Source organism: Ursus americanus, chromosome 26 (assembly GCF_024610735.1).
Source record: "Ursus americanus isolate L20-20 chromosome 26, mUrsAme1.1.p, whole genome shotgun sequence".
In the NCBI taxonomy this organism is placed as follows: domain Eukaryota; kingdom Metazoa; phylum Chordata; class Mammalia; order Carnivora; family Ursidae; genus Ursus; species Ursus americanus.
Genome location: NC_142152.1, coordinates 20,693,560 through 20,716,287, shown reverse-complemented (window position 1 = coordinate 20,716,287; position 22,728 = coordinate 20,693,560). Strand labels below are relative to the sequence as shown.

At 41.7% G+C, this 22,728-nt stretch overlaps 1 protein-coding gene across 19 annotated transcripts in view; it reads right to left on the bottom strand.

Annotated features, from left to right (window-relative positions):
* TTLL5 (tubulin tyrosine ligase like 5) overlaps positions 1-22,728 on the bottom strand; it is a 276,284-nt gene that overhangs the window by 68,472 nt on the left and 185,084 nt on the right. For 17 of the 19 annotated variants that reach the window (XR_015721823.1, XM_045807764.2, XM_045807766.2 and 14 more), the window contains one exon: positions 13,631-13,826. The exons of 1 other annotated variant lie outside the window; for it this stretch is intronic. Coding sequence is in view for 17 of the 18 variants with exons in the window: in XM_045807764.2 (XP_045663720.2) it covers positions 13,631-13,826 (196 nt within the window). In the remaining variant the exon portion in view is untranslated. Of the gene's footprint in view, positions 1-13,630; positions 13,827-22,728 lie in introns of those variants that run through there. One more of the 19 variants, XM_087856141.1, reaches the window with a different exon arrangement.

Below are 22,728 nucleotides of genomic sequence, written 5' to 3'. Positions count from 1 at the left end.
CCTTAGACATTGATGTTCTGTGGTGATAAGATTAGTCTTTACCTCAAATAACAAAATAAAAGCAATTAGGAGAATTTATCGCTTAGGAGACTGTCACTTGCCTGGAAACACTTCTTTCCTTTTTCCTAATAATACTGCCCTTATTTTGTTTGGGTAATGATGTGTACCCAGCTAAAAAATCATATTTCCTAATCTCTCCTGTACTTAGAAATAACCATGTGACATAGTTCTGAGATATAAACAGAAATTTCCAGGTGCAGTTTCTGGGAAAGCTCTTTAAAGGGGGCAAATGGGGTTAATATACAACGTTTGCCGCTTACTGTTCTTCCCGCCACCCAGAATATGGATACCTAGCTAGCATCGGATGAAAGTTACTTCTTCAGGATTGCAGAGCATACAGACAGGAAAAGCATGGGCTCCTGACAGGACCATAGTGTTTAGGAGAGCCTAACTCTAGATTTCTGATTATATAAGAGAAAAAAAATCCCTAACTTGGTAAGCCATGGCGGGGCGAGGGGTCTGCTGGATGCAGTGAAATGCAATCCTAACTGAGCTGAGCTATAATCCTCAATCTACCAAAGAGTCATGCTTGTTTAAGCCTTCATACAACATAAAAGTACTGCATCTCAAAAAAGCAGATACTCTTTCCAAATACAGCAAAAAAGCTTCCAGGTTCTCCGTTGTTGTTCAGTAACCATACTCTAATACACTGAATGGATAATGAAATGATCACAATTCTGTACCATCCAAAATTCCGAAGAGTCAGTAATGTAGACAAGTTCCCAGGTATTTCACCAAAACCAAGGCTAAGTGTAATGAAATTAATCAAATTTGATAAAAAGAAACCTAAGAAAGTACTTAGGCAATGTTAAAAAGCAGATTTATAAATGAATTGATTTCGACTGCTGGCAGAAATCAGCCTCCCCAGGCCTCTCATAGCATGTATTGGCCCCAACCCTACAATTCCATCAACAATAGATTATGCAAACTGTTTGTGCTGATATCATTCAATAAATAGACACAATAATTAGATAAAGTTCTCTCTCAATAAATCCTAAGAAAGGTGCGTTTGGATACACACTGCTAGTGCGCTGCACTTGTGGGTTAACAACCGGGAAGGGGGCTACACCGTCATCAGTCAATGTCCTGGGAACGTGAGAGCTGTGTAAGCACTGGCCTCCACTCAAGACCTGGTCAACATATACAAGGCTTTTGCTTCTTTATTGGGTGTGGGAAACAGCCATGCTTCAGTATGGAGACTCAGAGAAAACCACAGTTTGAGGGTTGGCTTGGCCCCAGGCCAAAGACTGGAAAGGCCCTCCTTCTCCCACAACAGAAGGGTATTCGTGGGTGGGAAGGAGGAATTTCTGATAGACAGAACACAGACTGCAACTTGGAAGGTTATGGGGAAGCAAGATCTGGGCTCTCTTACTAGAAAGATAATACTGTTCAGAGATTAAATTCTGGGAGGTTTTTTCTTTCTTTCTTTCTTTCTTTTTTTTTTAATTCCTTCCAGAAAAACACTTTTTTTCGTCTTTAGTTGGGCTTCTTGGTGATGGAGCAGAGCTGGATAACTCTTTGTAGAGAAATAACTCTAAATCCTTTTTTTTTTTTAATTAAGGGAGATAAGTCAAGCAGAGAAAGACAATTATCATATGGTCTCTCTCATCTACAGAACATAAGAAGTAGGAAGATCGGTAGGAGAAGAAAGGGATAAAGAAAGGGGGGTAATCAGAAGGGGGAATGAAGCATGAGAGACTATGGACTCTGAGAAACAAACTGAGGGCTTCAGAGGGGAGGGGGGTGGGGGAATGGGATAGGCTGGTGATGGGTAGTAAGGAGGGCACGTATTGCATGGTGCACTGGGTGTTATACGCAACTAATGAATCATAGAACTTTACATAAAAAAATAAAATAAAATTAATTAATTAATTAATGGAGATAAAGTAAGGAAATGTTAACCTCTACTTCAATGGGTTAAGGTCTTTTTGAACCCCTTTTACTTTGGTTCCAGAAAAGAAAACATTTTTATGCATTATTCTCCCCACTGAGATTTTATCCTAACTTGGATAAAGTTCCTATTACATAGTACACAAAACTGCTTCTAGAATGTTGCTCTCTGGCAGCTCAAGTACTGGGATGGTATATCTTCCTGAGCATGTAAGATGCTAATCGCTCACCTTACTACAACCAGCCAAGAGCTGTTCAATGCAAAGAACACAATTGTGTCTTTTGTGCAATCATACTATGCTGTAAAAAGCTTGGGGCCAAGGTGAGGGTGAGGGTAGCTGTTTCTATTTTAGCAAAAGCAAGCTTCCAAAAGGCCTTTGTCTCACATTGTATGGAGTTCTTGGCTGTCTTCCATTCACAATGTTTGTCAGCTGGGACAAGACTGGAGGCTAAGCAAAAGAAACAGAGTACAACTTCTGGTACTGCAGACAAGGCGGGGAGCAGTGCTCTAACCCTGATAGGGATGGGGCAGAAACCCAGAAGATGCTACTGTTCATACAGAGAGAGACTGATGACACAAATACCTGAGATGGGGCTTGGAATGGTCACAGATATCAGAAGTTCTCTGGCATATCCTTTTATTTCTAAAATCGATTAAGAGGCTTTGCCTCCTTTAGCAACTAAGACTGAAGGCTTTTATTAATTCAAGTGATCTACCCTCCAGGATGTGAATACAGCCGCTTACCTATAATCAAAAATGTGTTCACCAACAAAAACCATTATGTTTCAGGCAGTTCCTAAGTCAACTCTACTTACACATTTGAGAATCAATGCCGGTCATTAACAGATACCTAGATACGCTCCTGAGCCTTGGACTCTGTCATCCGATAAAACCGAAGATTCCAGCAGTAGTCTCTGAGTTGGTTTTTCGACAGCATCAGGACAACTGGACTGATTTTGGGCCAGGTATGTGTTATGACCGAAGAAGTCCGACCATGAGGCAGCTGGCTAAGGTCAGGGTTGCAGTCCATGACCAGAAAACCCGGTGAAATAAAGTAGCCCTACGATGTCATGTAGATGACCTATCCTCACTAGCAGCCCATCATGGTATTAATCATCCTTTCTACTTTTTTTTCCCCTCATATCTCTCTAGCAATTGTGAACAAATTAATTTGCATTTATTTTCAATTGTTCAAACATGTAAATATAAGTTAAAAAATAGCTAATTAATACTTTATGAGCCTTGAACTTCTCCTAAAACACTTTAATATCATTTTAACCAACTTCTGCTTCTGGCACAGGGAGGGCGGGTAACTAAAACCCCCAAGTTGAAATTATAACGCTACGTATATTTAGGGTTAAAAGTAATACATAATAGAGGTGCCTGGGTGGCTCAGTCAGTTAAGCAGCTGACTCTCGGTTTCAGCTCAGGTCATGATCTCAGGGTTGTGAGATCAAGCCCCGAGTTGGGCTCTGCACTAAGTGTGGAGTCTACTTAAGATTCTCTCTCTCCTTTCCCTCTGCCCCTCTGCACCCTGCTAGTGCACTCTCAAAAAAAAAAAAAGTAATACATAATAGAAGGGATATCTGCACAACCATATTCACTGAAGCATTATTCACAACAGCTAAGATGTGGAAGCAATCTAAATGCCCATCAACAGATGAAAGGATAAAGAAAATGTATATACATATGATAGAATATCATTCAGTCTTAAAAAAGGAAAGAAATCCTATGCTACAACATAGATGAACCTTCACATGCTAAGTGAAATAAGCCAGTCATGAAAAAGACAAACACTGTATGATTCCACTTATATGAGGTATCTAAAGTAATCACAAGCTCATAGAAACACAAACTAGAACGGTCGTTGCCAGGGGCCAGGGTGAGGGGAAAACAGGGAGTTGTTCGATGCATACAGAGCTTCAGATGCAAGATGAAAACATTCTATTGATCCGTTACACAACAATGTTCACAGTCAACAATACTATATCATATCCTTTATTAAGAAGATAAATTTGTGCTATGTGTTTTACCATGATGAAAAAAAGTAATACATAATAATAAGAGCTATGAATTTTTTAAAAAAGATTTTATTTATTTATTGGACAGAGAGAGAGAGCATGAGCAGGGGAGGGGCAGAGGGAGAGGGAGAGGCAGACTCCCTGGTTGAGCAGGGAGCCCAATGCAGGGCTCGATGCGGGGCTTGATCCAGGACTCTGGGATCATGACCTGAGCCGAAGGCAGACGCTTAACTGACCTAACCACCCAGGTGCCCCAAGAGCTATGAATTTTCATTGAGCTTTCAACGTTGCCCTGAACACTTTATGTGCTATTATCTTATTTAATCATTCCGACCACTGAGGTGGGTCCCATAATCATCCCTATACACAGAGGATGCAACCACGGCACAAAAAGGCTCCATAATTTGTCCATGATGGCACAGCTACTAAATAGTAAGCTAGGACCCATGCCCACGAAGAGTCTGATTTCAGAGCAACATTACACAACGCAGCCTTCCTTATTTATGCTATGCTGACTCCCTTTAAATGCAAATCCACTGAAATCATATCTCCCTTCCAAAGCAAATCTAAAGCAAACCTAGCAATGTGTCCAATTTTCATCAGATGCATTTAAAAGACCCAGATCTCGCTAGCTTTACTCCAAGAAGGAAAGCTTGAAAAAAATTTGTCTATAAGCAAATTTTTGTTACTTCTTTGAAAAGTTAAATATGTGTATGAATGTATATAAATAAAGATAACCTCAAAAGATCAGCAATGACCCCAGATTGAGAGTTCAATTGGTTAAAAAAAGATAATTCATTGCATCGTTTTCAATTGTCTCTTATCTTTTATTAGCTAGTAGTTTTAGGGAATTATTTCTCTATCAGGGTCCTTGTTTTCCTGATAACGTGTCTGTGCCTTACATCTCCTAATAAGTAAAATGAAATAATCAGACAAGGCAGCCTCTAAGTTCCCTCACAACTTTAAATTCAGAATTTATAAATCTCTAATTTGTCTCTGCTTTCAAATGTATGCTGTGTCTTCTTTTTTTTTTTTAATGATTTTTTATTATATTATGTTAGTCACCATACAGTATATCCCCGGTTTCCGATGTAAGGCTCGATGATTCATTAGTTGTGTATAACACCCAGTGCACCATGCAATACGTGCCCTCCTTACTACCCATCACCGGTCTATCCCATTCCCCCGCCCCCCTCCCCTCTGAGGTCCTCAGTTTGTTTCTCATAGTCCATAGTCTCTCATGCTTCATTCCCCCTTCTGATTACCCCCCCTTTCTTTATCCCTTTCTTCCCCTACCGATCATCCTAGTTCTTATGTTCCATAGATGAGAGAAATCATATGATAGTTGTCTTTCTCTGCTTGACTTATTTCACTCAGCATTATCTCCTCCAGTGCCGTCCATGTTGTAGCAAATGTTGAGAACTCGTTCTTTCTGATAGCTGAGTAATATTCCATTGTATATATGGACCACAACTTCTTAATCCAGTCATCTGTTGAAGGGCATCTCGGCTCCTTCCACGATTTAGCTGTTGTGGACATTGCTGCTATGAACATTGGGGTGCATATGGCCCTTCTCTTCACTACGTCTGTATCTTTGGGGTAAACACCCAGTAGTGCAATGGCTGGGTCATAGGGTAGCTCAATTTTTAACTTTTTAAGGGACCTCCACACTGTGTTCCAGAGTGGCTGTACCAACTTGCATTCCCACCAACAAATGTAGGAGGGATCCCCTTTCTCCACATCCTCTCCAACAATTGTTGTTTCTTGCCTTGTTTATTTTTGCCATTCTAACTGGCGTAAGGTGGTATCTCAGTGTGGTTTTGATTTGAATTTCCTTGATGGCTAATGATTTTGAACATTTTTTCATGTGTCTGTTAGCCATTTGTATGTCTTCATTGGAAAAGTGTCTGTTCATATCTTCTGCCCATTTTTTGATTTGTTTATTTGTTTCTCGTGTATTGAGTTTGAGAAGTTCTTTGTAGATCTTGGATACCAGTCCTTTATCTGTAGTGTCATTTGCAAATATATTCTCCCATTCCGTGGGCTGCCTCTTAGTTTTTCTGACTATTTCCTTGGCTGTGCAGAAACTTTTAATCTTGATGAAGTCCCATAAATTCATTTTATCTTTTGTTTCTCTTGCCTTTGGGGATGTGTCATGAAAAAGGTTGCTTTGGCCGATGTCGTAGAGGTTGCTGCCTATGTTCTCCTCTAGAATTTTGATGGATTCCTGTCTCACATCGAGGTCTTTCATCCATTTGGAGTTTATTTTTGTGTATGGTGTGAGAGAGTGGTCAAGTTTCATTCTTTTGCATGTAGCTGTCCAATTTTCCCAGCACCATCAAATGTATGCTGTGTCTTCTGTGGCTCAGAATCTCACATGGTTGACCTCCCGTACATCTTGCATAGAACTTGCTGTCATCCATTTGTTATGTTTCTTCCTGGGGCTGCGTCCACTTCAGTTGGACGCGGTTCTTTATATTTCAGGATGAGGTCTTTCATTTCCTCACACAGTTACAGCTGTGAGCCCCTCATAGGCCCACAAAGAGAAACAAACCGCAGGTTACAGAGTGAGGGCAGGGAACGAAACTGGTCGCCAGGCAGCAGTAGCAAAACCACATTTTAAGGCTACACAACAAACAAGGTTGATGCCAAGCAGCTGGTAGGTGAACAGGTGCCTTTTAACATACCCATAACCCAGCAGAGTTTTATACTTTGATTCATTATGTTGACCCTTTCTTCTGTATTTGTGTCCATGGGTCCATAGTAGCAGCAGCAGCAGTAAATTTGGAAGGTCTTATCTGACGGATGATAAATGTGTAGAAAGAAGAAGCAAATGAAGAGTCACTTCTCTCAAGAGGGAGGGCGGTAGAGTAGAAAGGGGCTTTGGGAGCTCTCTGGCCAGGTCTGAATATTATCTCTGTAATTAGCTAGCTGTGCAACCTTCTGTAAGTTACTTAAACTCTTTGAGTTCCCTCATCAGTGGGAGGGAGGTAATGTTAAATCCAGCACACAGGAGGAGGCCCTCACTCTGTGTCTATTTCCCTGCCCCTCACCTTCCTCCCTCCAAGTTTCCAGAGGGGCACTTTCCAGCAGCAGCTCAGAAAGCAACCCAGTGGTAATCAGGAGCCTTCTATTACTGGTAGTGATGAATCAGCATAACGCACTGATATCTCTATTATTGCAATGCATTAAGAATCAGATTTATATGGAATTGAAAAAGCAGGCATAATAGTAATCATGCAAAATTATCACCTATGGTAGTCACGCTTGTAGACACCGGTCATGTTTCCCAGTAGTCTTCTCAAAAACACCATCATAGAAATAAAGTTAAAATACTATGACCAGCAACAATACAAGGGTTGAAAGGACAATGTGACCATTGAAGAGATAATTCCTATGTTATTAGTAACAACCCACACAAGTGTTCCGAATCTTCAAACTTCTAGAACATAGCTCAGGATACTGCTCGACTCAGTAGTCCCTAACCCTATTACTAAATAATAAAAACACAAAGGAGGGTAAACTATGGGTGTTTCCAAGAGTTCTAAGCCCAGGAACCCTTTCTTAAGACATTTCTTTAAGAATCCGAGATACCTAGGAGAATGTCTAGACCTGAGTTTACGTATGTTCAGTAGACCGTCTCTCTTAGGACAGTGTATATGATGAATGGTAGCAGACTAGTTATGATACCTGAAGAGGACTCTTCAAATACAGTTTTATAGGTGTCAGTAAGTACACTTGTGGATGCATGAACTGCAGCTTAAAGTTTATGTAATAATACACACAGATTAATACATACATATGTATGTATACAACATACACGGATGCCTTAATACATCGTCAGGGTGGCAGCTCATAGTATGACAGTCTGGAGGCTGGATGCTACGCCTGCAGCCATACCTGGGTTAAAAACCCAGCTCTTCCATTTATTACTTACGTGGCCCTCAGTAATCACATTAAGTGATTATCTGGTTTTTTGTCTGTAAAATGGGGCTAATAAGAGGACAACTGGGAAGATTCAATGCGATAATAAAAATAAAAGTCCTGTTCAGTGCCTGACACGTGGTAACATCCTGAGAAATGCAATCCTCATGATATGCACAGATATCTATTATCACCTCCTTAGCACACATAAGCAAACTGAGGTCCAGAGAAGTTTGAATAGCCTGTCCCAGGCACGGGCTGGACAGAAGCAAGATTTAAACTGAAGATTAGCTGACTCTAAAGCCTGTCCGAAGGGCCTATTTCCCAAACAGCTAAATGCAGTTTTACATGTATCATTTCACGTGTTTTCAACGTATTTTTATTAGGTAGGAAGAAGAGAGTTTGGCTTGGCAAAATCTACTAAATCAAATGGTTCTAGGAAAATCCATCATCATCATCATCTAGAAGCAAAGTGTTGTATGAGTTCCTGATAAAAGTCAGAAGGAAAACCAAAATGGAACAAAAAACCCAACAAAACAAAACAAATGGGCAGTCGGTTACAACAGGCCAACCTGCTCCAGGAACTTAAGCACTCACACACGAGTTCTTCTTCCTGAACACCCCCCGTCCAATCTTCCTCCCGGACTCTCTGTCAGAGGATATGAAAGACTCCTCCCGCACAGTCGGCCTGTTCGCTTGCTCTCTTTGTGCCACGCTGAGGAGCTAGCCTGTTATTGCTGGCTGCCTGGAAAAGCCCGGGTTCCTGCTGAATTTCTCTTTCTTTCCCCTCCCCCACAAAACAAACACAGAGCAGCTGAAGGCTTGGAGAAACAGTATTCATTCCTGTAGGGGGGCAGAATTTTTCTAGACACATGCAATGGACTTTTAGGAGCAGTGTAACAAGCCTTGGCTGGGCTTATATGGGAATCCTTTCCACACCTGCGAGGTTGTGCACGGACACACGTACCATGAGCAAAAAGCTCATTACATATGGCACTCAACATGTCGCAGCATACTGAAAGCCCCTTCGGTGTGAACCCAGAGCTGCCCACCCCCCACACTTGTTATAGGAACATTAGCTTCTGTTGGCTCTTACTGATCTAGGTCAGTCCGGCAAGAGAGAGCACGGTGGGAAGGGGGAAGTAAAGGACAGAGGGAGTGGAGGGGATGAAAGGAGTTCAGGACACACAGTTTTCTCCTACCTTGAGTTACCGCACTCTGTTCAAAATTAAGTCTACTAAAAATTGAAGGGCTCTGGATAGAGAACAGAACCAGTGAAAAATTAAATGTATTTAAAATCCCCCCCGTTTCCCCTCTGTTGTTAAAAGAAACTTCAGCAATTCTGCCTTAGCCACCAAAATGTCCTTAATTTTTCTGCTTTTTGGGCTTTTTTCAGTCTGGATGAGGCAGAGAAGAGAGTGGGAGGGAAGGAGAGGGGGGCTGGGAGCAGAGGTTTAACAAAGGATCACTTTAACAGAAACTACTGAGTAATCGCTCTGTCCTGGGCCAAGAATAACATCAGCTCAATGTCGGCAATTAGAATCAGGTCAGTTGGGCCTCACAGCCGGTGCGGCCCTCCTCACAGCCCCCCAGCACGGAGGGCTACTCATGCTGATGTCACCAGCAGTCGCTGCTGCCCAACAAAGTCCCCCGACTCAGCTGGAAGAAAAGTTTTTTTATCCTTCTCCTTCGGGGGCAGGACGCCAGAATGAGAAGGAAGCAGGAAGCAATGAGTGTAAACTAGAGAGAAGACACACATTGGCATAGATCAACACGTAACAGATTCATTTCACCACCCAGAGCTGACCAGGATTCTGCCATGTCTCCACCCACCCTGAAACTCAGGCTAAATAAATGAATATACGTAAAGCACCTGGAACAGTGCTTGGGCCACAGTGCTTCCTGAGAGTTGGCTATTACTATTAAAAGCAGAGAGGGAGGAATCTGTCCCATTCCTTATCTCCTGTCCACCATAAAACTTGAATCCTGGGAGCAGTGATTGCTGAGCAGAATGTACCCTGATAAGAAAAATGCGCACGAAGGTTTTCAAGTTTGGAAAACTTATTTATAAGGAGACTGTGGTAGATGGAGCGAACAAGATGGAAACAAAGTTCCTATAAAACAATGATTGCCTGAAATTTTATGAGGGCAACACTAAGTTTTAACATATTCGGTCTCCCTGCCAAAGGACAGAAAACAAATAACCAAAGAGGAGACGTTTCTAACCTCTTTCCCTCTAGCTCAATGGCTCTCAAAAAGTGTGGTCCCCCAAAGAGCAGCACGGGCATCACCCGGGGAAGTTGTTAGAAATGGAAATAATCGAGCCCCATTCCCAAACTGACTAAATCAGAAATGGGGTGGGCTTAGCCATTGGTGTTCTAACAGGCCCCCAAGTGGTTCTGTTGCTCAGAATCAGGGGTCTGCAAACCAGGGCTTGTAAGACAAATGCAGTCTGCCACCGTTTCTAATAAATAAAGTTTCACTGGGAACAGCCACACTCATTCATTTACATATTGTCTATGGCCGTTTCCATTCTACCGTGGCAAAGTTGAGTAGCAGCCACAGAGACTCTATGGCATAAGAAGCCTTAAGTATTTACTATCTGGCCATTTACAAAAAAAGTTTACTGACCCCTGCTCTGACTTAGAATGATTTCTTCTCTAAAACTGCTGGTTTTACTCATCGGTGTGTAAAAGTGCATTTCCGCTATCAAATGGACTGGATCACACCTATTTCCTTGTACCTCAGTCCCTGGAAATCCTGCCAATGGCTCTGGGTGACTTCCTCTCTGATGCCCACGTTACAGTGCCAGTCTCTTGTTGAGGTGGGTTCAGTACATGACACTTTCTCAATTTATGAGTTCAACGCTAGACAGAGATGAAGATCAAAGCCTCCTCCACATGAATGGTTAGAGATGTCCATTTCCAAACATATCCTGAATCAGAGTTTGCCTTCTTGAAATTAATACCTTCAATAAGCTGGCTACCTAAGTGCAGAAAAGGATGGAGGACTTCCTCTGTGTGTAATGCAAGAAAGGCTGCATGATCTTTCCCAAAAACATTTTTAGGGAATCACTACGAAAGGCACAGTCCATGCACATCATCAATATAATTTGATACACTACAGTGCAATACAATATAAAGCCCCCTTTAATGGCCGGTGACCCACAGGTATCTCTTACGGATGAATGCTAAGTAAATTAGATTTCAATTCCACCCTCAAACAGGCAATTAACCAAATTGTTAGTTATTATCAATGGCTATGTATACTTTAGAAAAATGAATCCAGGGGCGCCTGGGTGGCTCAGTCGTTAAGCGTCTGCCTTCGGCTCAGGGCGTGATCCCGGCGTTCTGGGATCGGGCCCCGCATCAGGCTCCTCGGCTATGAGCCTGCTTCTTTCTCTCCCACTCCCCCTGCTTGTGTTTCCTCTCTCGCTGGCTGTCTTTCTCTCTCTGTCAAATGAATAAATAAAATCTTTAAAAAGAAAAAAAAAAAGAAAAATGAATCCAAAACATAAGGAGTTCATCAAAGAAACCTACCTCTATCTATTAACCCAAGGGCAGAAACACAGAGTATGCAAAGCAGGCTTCCATCAACAACGTGGTGATAATTCTAACGGTCAAGTTTAGCACAGCCATAAGGTAGGCTAGAAAAGAGGCTTCAAATCTAGGGGACATTTAAGACCTTATTTGCTATTTTCTTAGTTATAACCTTTTCAAGCTATGAATTTAGTTTCTTTAGCTCTCTCCACAGTCCCAGAACTTCACCCTGACTCATTTTTACCTAAATCAACTATGGATTAGAAGAACATGGAGAAGAAACAAATGATGTTATAAACATATATAAAATTATGACGAATGATTTTCTGTTCCCTCTCCAGGAGACACGAGATAACTCCCTTCTTGGAGATCTAACTCCTCCCTAAGACAGATATTCTGACAGATTCTAAAAAACAGGTTTTCCATATACTTCATAGTTCAGTGAAACTAAACCAGTGTAATCCTCCCTGGGAAAAAAAAAAAAAATCCACACAAGAATAGCAGCACTCTGAATTTTCAAAGGAATGTGAGTCGCTGGAAGCTAATCAAAAGAATGAGGAAAGAGTGAAAATCAGTAAAATGGTCTCTCTCTCCCCCAAACCTCAGTGCCCTATAATCACTTTAAAAATCATCACCATTTCAAGGTATGGAAGCATTAAAAGGGCCCAATTGTCTAGATTCATTAGATCATTGATTATGCTCACAGAAGGGAAAGAAGGCTATTTTTGAGACCTCTCCTGTCCAGGATCTGACTAAGCTGGCATCCTCAAGTACTCTGCATGGGGAGTTCAGAAGTTCACTAGTTGTAAGAAATTCACACAGAACAAAAAAAAAAGAAATCTAAGATACACGTTTATATTTACAGTTGTGAAAATGCAAACTGCCTATCCCAAAGACTATCGAAATGAAGAAATTCTATGTGATGGAGGGCAGCGTGGTGATCAGAATGAGATGCTACATTCCATGCTTTCTACGCAAGAAGTCTGGATTCTCCTCCAGTAAAAATGACCTACCGAACCACTTCACAACTACCTATACTTACAATTTCCCGTAAATTACACTGAGTTAATATAGAGGGTACACCACCATAGAAAAAGATGAGCATGTATTGAATGAAATCAAAAAAATAAAATGTCTGGACCTGGACAATAGTTAAAAAGATTAAGTAGGGCTAGAGAGCATAACGAGAATCGCTTTATTTAGAGGGAGGGGGAAAAAATGTTTGGGAAACATTGCCTTAGTCTTTGAGTGAATATTAATTTTGCACAAACTAATGCACACTGTGTACTACATTTTTATGAGCAAATAACAGGAGATCAAACTGATATTTCTTCACGTAACCAAACAAAAGAGCAGCTCATAGAATCAGTACCGATTTAGCTCAAAAGAACATGGAGAACATAGTAATGGATTCTAATGATAACACTGAAATCATCAAGAAAAAGTTAACTCTAAAAAGGCCTGATGTTTTTGTGAAGTCATCCTTTCTCTGTAATTTGGGCCACACTGACACACGAGGACAATTCACTTACACAGCGCCCTCACACATATTCTCAGGAGTTTCTGTCATCATAGAGACGGTGAACGGGCAACCAGTGTTTCACTAGAGCGTAAATGCCATGACCGCAAGGATTTTCGTGTATACTATTATATTTTTGTGTACATTGTTTTGTGTACTGCGAGCCAGGAGACCAAAAACCAAACTTATGGCCATTTCCTGTGACAAGAACTTGAAACATTATTTATATCTTGAAAACCTTGGTAGGTCACGAAGGATTAATGTGTGCTTACCTACACCAAGTGTGTAAAGATAAGGTAGTAGTACATTTAGAAAAAAAAGTTGCTTCGAATGTTAGCTTTTAGGTAGATGGAAAGTAGACCCTCTGGGAGCTTACTGAACTACCACCATGCAACAGAAAGGGGAAATGTTACAGGAGATTTCCGTAGAGAAATATTCAAATGAAAGAAAATGTCAAAACTGGATCAGTGTTCCCTCCCAGCAAAGCCAACATCGTGGCTTCAGAACATTTCTTGCCTTAGACTTCGATTCTCCATGAATCATCCAAGCCATGGTGGTGCTGGTAAACACTTGGGAAACTACTCCTACCTCTCCCATTGACTTTATTCCCCACCCCTCACCCCCCCTCCCCATAGAAGGAAGATACTAGCATATGGAAAAGCCTTCTCTGAATTACCTGGTGCCGGGCTCGACTCTGGTCCAGAAGCTGCCGGGACTGAAGTTTTTGTTGCTCAAGTTGCTGCAGGGCAAAATGGAGTTGGTAACTGCCCGCTGTGGGGTGATACTTGTGCTGAGGGACCACCCCTGTAGCCTTGCTATACGCGTTGTTCTCTACCTCTCCCTCCCAGGCAAAGCCACCTGTTTGAAGACTCCTGAAGAGAAAAGAAAGCAGATTTCTTAGAGAGGTTGTATGAACAACCTAAAGGAAGAGAGAGAAATATCACAGGTGTTTTCCTTTATAGCTAAACACGGAATTACAAATCTATCTGTGTGATAAAGGATCTGATTCGCCCACTGAACTGTGGCTCCACGAAGACAAAGTCAGGGTCAGCCCTGCTCTCCATTCTCTTCGTAGCACTTGTCCTGAGGCCTGGCACATGGTCACTGTACAGTAAGTATCTGTTGAAGGTTAAACGATTAGAACAGTCAATTCGGTCCCCTGGGATGGCCACGAGGGCTCTGAGAGGAGCCAGGGAGCTTCAGATGCAGGACGGCAAGTCAAATTTAAGGTAGGAACAGAGGCACAATCATCTTCTCTAACATCAACTTCAAAAGTATAGGGGTGAATTATACAGAATTCGTGGTTTTTCTTAACCACCCATTAGTGAGCTCATGTGTCCCTCATGGGAATAAAACAACTGGTCTGAGAAGATACTTTTTTCATTATTCTAAATTTAACGTCAATAGAGTCCCCAGCCGAGCTGCTGTTTAGCCTGCACATATGAGGAAGGTGAAGGGCTGGTGGCCTTTGGGACTGTTCAGTACCCATGCTAGGCTGTTTGTTAAATACTCTGACCTTCTTCCTTGCCCAGATTCCAAAATTTTAGATTCTGGTGACCACGTCTGTGCATATCCCAGCTGAAGTCTTCGTAACTACGGGCCTACACTTGCCCTCTCAGTCCGTTTCTTCCAAGTAGAAAAGTCGCTGTTTATACCACTTCCTACCCATTAGGATGGTGACTATTAAAAACAAAACAAAATAAATGGAAAAAAAACCAAATGCTGGCCAGCATGAGGAAACGCTGGAACTCTCAGGCATTGCTGGTGGGAATGTGAAATGGTGTAGCTCCTGTGGAAAACATTCTGGCAGTTCCTCAAAAAGCTAAACAGAGAATTACCATGTTATCCAGCAATTCCCACCCCCTCCAGGTACATACCCCAAAGAGGGGCCCCGGATACTTGTACACCAATGTTCAGAGCAGCCCTATTCCCAATAGCCAAAAGGTGAAAACATCAACAGGTGAATGGATAAACTGCGGTCCATACATATAATGAAACATTAGCCTTAAACAGGAAAGAAATTCTGACATGTTACAACATGGATGAACCCTGGGGACATCATACTAAGTGAAATAAGTCTATCACAAAAGGACCAATATTGCATGATTTCACTTCTATGAGGTCCCTAGAAGAGTTAGTTCTTAGAGACAGAAAAGTAGAATGGTGGTTGCTGGGGCTGGGGAGACAGGAGAATTGGGAGTTACTGTTTAATGGGTACTGAATTTTTAGTTTGGGATGACAAGAACGTTCTGGAATGGATGGTGGTGATGGCTACACAAACTGTGAATGTACTATTTGCCAATGAATTATATACTTAGAAATGGTAAATTTTAGGTTGTATATATTTCCCCACTGTTTTTAAAAAAGGTCCCCATTAATTTTTAGAAGAGTCTTATCTGGCAGCCCTTTTCTCTTATTTTTGGTTCTCCTCTGGACCGTCTTCAATTACCCTGTGGTGTTTTGTTTTGTTTCCTTTTTGAAGGACAGTGACCTTGTATAAGGAACAAGAAGACTCTCCTAGTGAACAATCTTACACCCAACCTGGTTATTGGGGCTGAAAGAAAGGGAACAGTGCCTAACTGAAGAGAAATATTCATAGTGATTTAAATCATCCTGCTGTTATTTCCTCTACAAATTTCCTTGGACGTTAAGGATCGTTTAAGTGGCAGGGATGCAGCAACACTGGGGTAAGGTTATACAGACCTTCCTGAGGCCTGACCTACAGGCCACTGTTATTTATAGCCTGATTCCTAATGACCCCGACAGAGCCCAGACTCCTCTCTCGTCTGGGTTCTCCCACAGAGCTTCGTCATTCCAGGGGTCTGCTTTGGTTTCTCTGCCCCTTTCAGAGAGATTTCCAAATACCTAGTTAAGGGAAAGTCTGTGTAATGTATTCTGAAGCCCAAGGATGAAAGGTTTTCTACTCACATAATCTCACCTCTGACAGGTCCCATTCTTGCTCATCGCCTCCCACAGTTTGGCCCCCACAGTTCAGTTGCACAATTACACACTTTTGGCTAATCTTCTCGGAGAACAGTACCAAAAAGCTCAAAGCTTACTTATGGATTTTTCTGAGTATGACATCTGATCTCAGGGATCCCTCAATGTGCATGTGGTTACAGAGTAAAAAAGAGGGCACGTATTGCATGGTGCACTGGGTGTTATACGCAAGTAATGAATCGTGGAACTTCACATCAAAAACTAGGGATGTACTGTATGGTGACTAACATAATATAATAAAAAATATTAAAAAAAAAAGACAGGCTCTTTCCCAAGGGACTTCCAGAGATAGAGAGAAATGACCGAGTAGAAAGAAGTATCTAAAGTATTTAGAAGTATCTAATACGCAAATAAAATGTTCCCATTATTCCACAAAGTGAAGTGTTGAGTGGGAGTCAAAGAGGAGTTATAGGGTGAGGAAAGGAGGGGCCAGAGGAAGCTGTTATCTCTTTTCTCATTAGTGAGGGAAGAGAAAAGTTTCATGAAGAGAACGTGCAGGAAACAACCACGCAGCTCGCAGAACTGCACGGCTCTGAGTGGGAGGGAGTGGTGGTGGAGAGAGGCATCCAGGTATAAATGAAGAGAAGGGTGGAGGCAAGAGTGGGCGGATCCAATGAACAAACGAACACAAGAGCAGAGACAGATGGAACAGCAGGAACAGCCTGGCTGAATAACCTTGAGATTTCTGTATCAATTAGGGCAGACATTCGAATTTAGAATGAAACTCTTATTTATGATAACTGTACCGAAAGTCAGAAAATCCATCAATTGTGATTCTACTTCCATTTCTGGCTTGCTTGCTGTAGAAGTTTCTAGCCACAAGTAGCAATCTAGACTCAGGAATTAGATATTAGAGGGTTTCTGTAACTACGTTATAACTATGGTGTCAGAATTCATCTCACTGGCAGGCTAGATTGGTTTTATTTTCTAAAAAGCGGCTTATTAACAGATATTCCCTGGAGATATTTACTTTAATGCCTTCTTGTACATCAGATTAACGAGGCCCTCTTAATACGGAGACGACCAGGGACAGATTCTCAGGTGTGTGTGCACAAAGCAGGGGTCTGTGAGTGTAAGGGGTAGGACGGTGGGTAAGAGAAGGTCATATAAAAGACTACGGATAAGAGGTCTGTTCATCCAGCTGCACACATAGTGAACAGACCGGAATATCACAAACTTTTATAGTAAAAGCTGTTTTTAGGGGCGCCTGGGTGGCGCAGTCGTTAAGAGTCTGCCTTCGGCTCAGGGCGTGATCCCAGCGTTCTGGGATCGAGTCCCACGTCAGGCTCTTCCACTGGGAGCCTGCTTCTTCCTCTCCCACTCCCCCTGCTTGTGTTCCCTCTCTGGCTGGCTGTCTCTCTCTGTTAAATAAATAAAATCTTTAAAAAAAAAAAAAAAGCTGTTTTTAATCTCATCAGTAACCTAAGCCCAGTCTCCAAATCATGGAAGAAAGTTTCTCAAGACAGTAGAAACCTTCCCCAGAGGCAGGAATTTTTACAGTGCACTCCTGGGTGGGGACAGGAGTGCTCAGCTGTGTAAGGCAACGTGGTGAGTGCCGTGAGAAACTTGCTTGCTCTGAGTGACAGTGGTGGTACTCAGGCCGTGGTATCTCACAACTAAAGCACAAACCTCTGGGGTTTGTCATATGCAAGTTCTACGATGACTGACTTAGAGAAAGTCAGGTGCACTCTCATTTGGGCCTTACCTGAGATTACATATCTCCATATTCCCTTCTCTGGCATCTAACAGTTTCCATTTCCAGCCAAAATCCATCCTGAACCTCGATTCATTGTAGTCTCCTAGTAATACATTTTCTACTCCCATCAAAATTTTGAGCTTTAATTATTCTCTCTAGTTTTTATGTTATTCTTTCCTCAATATTAAAATATAATATTGTCCATATTCTCTGCAAATAACTTCTAAGAGTTTTATATTATTTCTAGAACAGAGTAGAGAGAGCCAAGAAAGAAAAAAAAAAGTAGAGAGCTGCGGAAATGCTCAGAATGTCTAATAGTTGACTCAAATTCCAAGATTCAAAGTGAACTATGCTGTATTTTGCCTTTACTACGGATGTAGCCAATAGGCAACAATATGGCAAGTTTTTCTGAACATCACCTTCTCTTATTAGCTGTTCATTTAGAACTTCATCTCACTTTCTACATTACACTGTGGCATGGCAGGGCTAAACGTTTCTCCACAACTGCCCTTCCTATATGGCACAGCCCCCAAACTCCAGCCAATACATCCTTTCTCCTTTGCTTTAATATCTGTTCCATCAAATGGATGTTGGTTGTAAGGAACTTGGAGGCACTGGTTTTTGTATGATGCACTGGTTTTTAGCAAAGCAAATCTTACCAGGCAATTGCACTCTCCATGAAGATAGGCCTTCAGATTTTCTGAGACTGTTGTGATGTCACAAGAGTGCAGGGTAAGAATGAGGCACAGGGATGTGGCAGTCGTACAGAGTGTGATCCCACAGTCCATGTCCCCAGCCTCCTCCACCCAATCCCAGCAAGACTTGAGCTACCACGTGTAGGGAGGGTTGGGAAGTGTGTGGGTGTAGATACTAAGGTCACCAGAGGTTGCATTTTCTTTGTCTATAAATTCTCATCCGAAAGTAGTCATAGCACCCAGGAAGCGTTGCAAAGGAGCTGCAGATGCTGCACGTCCCACAGGTGAGAGAAGGGCTCCGGCGAGCAGAACAAAGCAGTGTGGGCCGGAGGTAGGAAGCTCTGAGATCAGGCAGGCATCAGGCGGGGGCGGGGGGGGACTTCTCTTGGCTTTAGGGGATGTTTCCAACGACAAAATTAGAGTGATTCCTCATGGAATGTTGTGTGTCCCATTCCCAGTGCCTCCCAGGGCAGCTGGGATTGGGCCATATTCACAAAGACCACACAGGGAAGAAGAGAAGAAAGCAAGGAAGGGTCCTCTCCACTGGGGCCTTCATTGCACTAACTTCTCTGGGCTTCAACTGTTCTCATCTGTGAAATGGGGATTCGTTAATAAGTATCTATTTCAAGAGCTGCGGGGGTTCAAGAGCTAACAGAAGTGAAAGTACTGGCACGCAGGAAAGGCTCCAACAATCTATCACCACCACAAATACTACTACTATTACTATTCTTCCCCAGACCAAACAATTGCATTTCACTGCTGCCCTACAGGCCTTTGAGGTGGTATACAGAAAACATAAACTCAGTCATTCACCATCAGAGGATTCTGTGTTGCCAAGTTAGCACAATCCAGCCATCAGCACAGTATTAGTTGTGAAGTCAACAAGGGCTCCAGTTCACTAAAAAGAAAAGCTCTGCTGAACAGTATCCTCTAAAGGGTTGCTATAATTGTGTTACAACTGCTAGGACAGGTTATCTGGAAAGGGACAAATCTGCCTCCTCTTCAATCCACTGAAGAGTGGAGGGAGCAGAGGCACATCCTTCCATCTTTTTACGCATTCAGTTTTCTGCTCAAATCTACTTTCTGCTCCTCCATCAGAGCTGATGGTTCCTGCCTTCTAGTCCTTACTGGCGATCTCAGAGAAAGGACTGTTTATACTCCTTCCTGTCCTAACATCCTCCCCAAGGTCCTTCAGCCTGGCCTCCTTCCATATAAATGCGGTGGCTTCCTTTTTCTGTTCTGGAGGGGGCTCCATGGAAAGTCAGAGTGAGCTGCACAGACCTCTGGGACTCTCCTTCAAAACTCCTGAGCCCAAAGGGGAGTCCTCTTCTCCACTCTCAGAAATAATGAACTAGAACTCTCTTGGTTTTCATGTTGCTCCCTCATTCTCCATCCTGGATGTTACCTCTCCTGTAGTTATATCAGAGGCAAAGCCCAAAAAATATTTTAAAAGCATCTGTTGGACTTCTGCTTCTGAGCAAGCCGTAGAAAGTTTTAAGAGACAGTCATTCCTACCTTAACACAAAGAACAAGCTGAATAGCTGCTAAATCATACTTACTTCAAACCCAACAACATGCTGAGGACATGCAGAAACCTTAAAGAATAAAATTCCAGCTTTCAGCCAGGATGGACCCCTGGGAGGAGGAGGTATCTGCCACAGATAAGGGTTAAAGCACAACCACCTAATTTTTGACAAATTCAACACCTGCATGGGGGGGATGGTAGCATATATTAGACTCCTTGAAGCCCAGTCACAGAGTGAGTCTGTGGCCACCCATCAATTCTTTCACTAAGTGCATGGAGAGACTGGAGGCTGGGGCCAGGGCAGGAGACCGACCCAAGTCCCTTTTGGAGAAACTGTGTACATTATTCTTTGACCTTCACCAAAACTCAACAAGCAGTAGTCTAAAAGTTAGTTGTAACACAGAATCAAACCAATGAACTTTTCATACTCTTTTGGTTTATCTTGCACTTTGAATGGAACTTTTTACTTATACAAGATTTTGTAATATCATGCATTAGCCTTTAGGAATACTGCTTTCACTGAGTAAATGTAGGCCTTCCAAAAGTTGACACATTTCATTATACAATATGAAAAAACCAAATGTGTTAATATTACTCAATCACATCAGAAAAGTCTTCAAGTATTAGGAAGCTATCAATTCCATAATGGTGGATACAAGTTTTCCATAATTCTAATTTTTATGTGAAAGCTAGAATTTTATCGTAGACAACAGATATCGTCAGTTGTTTTCCTTAAAGTGCCAGGCTTACTGTTTATTTTTGAGAAAATATCTGCCAAACACCTATATCTGAATAACCAGAGTTCATCTATCAGTTGTTTAATGAAAAAAGCGGCTAGTTTGGACTGTAACTCAGTCACACAAGTGCTTTCCCTTAGATGACAATCACATAGTACACAGAAGTGCTCTCTATGTACATCCTATTTTGTCAGACCAAACATTAAAAAGATATGTGATCCAGAGTTGAGATTTCATCATTATTATTGCATCACAAGGATTTTCTTCGGTAGCACTGGCATTTCTCTCGTAACTACAAATGCTCTGGTGGTAAAGATGACAATGATTACTACTACAGTTTGGTGCCACGGCCTTGATTTTTACTAAGGCACGAGGAGTTTTACAAAAACACCATTGTTTTTGCACCATGTGCAAACGTCACCATAGTGAAAAAGGCAAAACATGTCTTAGCGCGACTATGAAAAACATTTTGACCCTACTGGCTTCCTCAAAGGGTCTTGAGGGTGATCCCTCCCCTCCAGCCCCCAGAATAGACTTTGTGAACCACAAACCTGTCGCAATAGAGCCTGGGGACAGGGGAGAAGAGAGCAGGATTGGAAAAGGACTCCTTGGCTACCCAAAAAGCTGACATGCAGGATGAAAAGCAGACACCTCACATGATTCAGAAAACTGACCACATGACTGTAAAGCATAAAAGGGTCTTTAGAATCTTACTGGTGCTCCCATTCTGCTCTCAAAACATCTGAAGCCAGAGGTGAACTGGAATCTCGCTACAGTTGCAACAAAGTCCAGACCCAGCTTAATTATCAATTAGACCAGATCAACCTCTTCTCCTCCTGCCCCCCCCTCCACACATTAGCAGCCTGAGAAAAGGATAAGCATGTCTTTTCTGGGGGGGTGGAAGGGCAAATAATACTTTGACTTACTTAAGACTTTGATTTTATATAAAATGTCTAGCATACAATTAATAATTATAAAAGTCATGCGGAAGCAAGAAAATGTGACCCATGAGAGAAAACAGTCAATAGAAGGGCACTGAGAGATGGCACAAATGTTGGACTTACCAGACATGGACTTCAAAATAGCCATGATAAATACGTAAAACGGTCTAGTGTAAAAGGTGGGAAACATGTATAAACGGATGGGGAATTTTAATAGAGATGAAATTTATTTAAAAAAAGAACCAAACAAGCATTCTAGAAATGAAAAAATATAAAATCAGAAATGAGGAATTTTTTCAAAATGCTTAATAGCAGACTGAACACAATAGAAGACAGTATGTAACATATAAAATTGGAATCCCAGAAAGTGAGAGAACAGGGCAGAAGAAATCTTTAAAGAGATAGAGGCTGAGAATTTCCAAAGCTGCTAGAAGACATTAATTTACAAACCTAGGTAGCTCAACAATCCCAAGCAGGGTAAGTACAAAGAAATCTACACCCAGGCACATCAAGTCAAATTGCTGACAACTAAAAATAAAGAAAAAAAATCTTAAAAGTAGCCAGGGTGATGGGGTGCTGGTTCCAGTTGTAGAAACATTACCCACAAGGGAACGACAATGCAAATGGTTGCATTGTTGACTTATCATCAGAAAACAATGGATAGATATTTTAACGTGCTGGGAGGGGGGAGCAAAAACCAACAAAAAAACAGCCAATACAGACTTAAACATTTAAACAACACTCTCTACCCGCTCAGTCTATTTGACAATTATGTAAAACTATACCCAGTAACTTTAGAATACTCATTCTTTTCAAGTGCACCTGGAGCATTCACCAAGATAGTCCAAATGCTGGGCCATAATAAATCCCAATAAAAATCAAAGGATCAAAATCCAGGGTATAATCTGACTAGAATGTTATTAAATTAAAAATCAGTAATAATATATCCAGAAAATTCCAAAATATCTGGAAATCAAACAACACACTTCTAAATAATCTATGACTCAAGGAAGAAATCACAAGGCAAATTTAAAAGTGTCTCCAACTGAACAGTAATGAAAACACAATCAAACAAAATCAAAGAGAGTACTTAAACAGAAATTTATAGTCTTAAATGTCTATTAGAAATGTATAAAATTAACAATCAAGCTTCTATCTTAAGAAGCTAGAAAAAAGCACG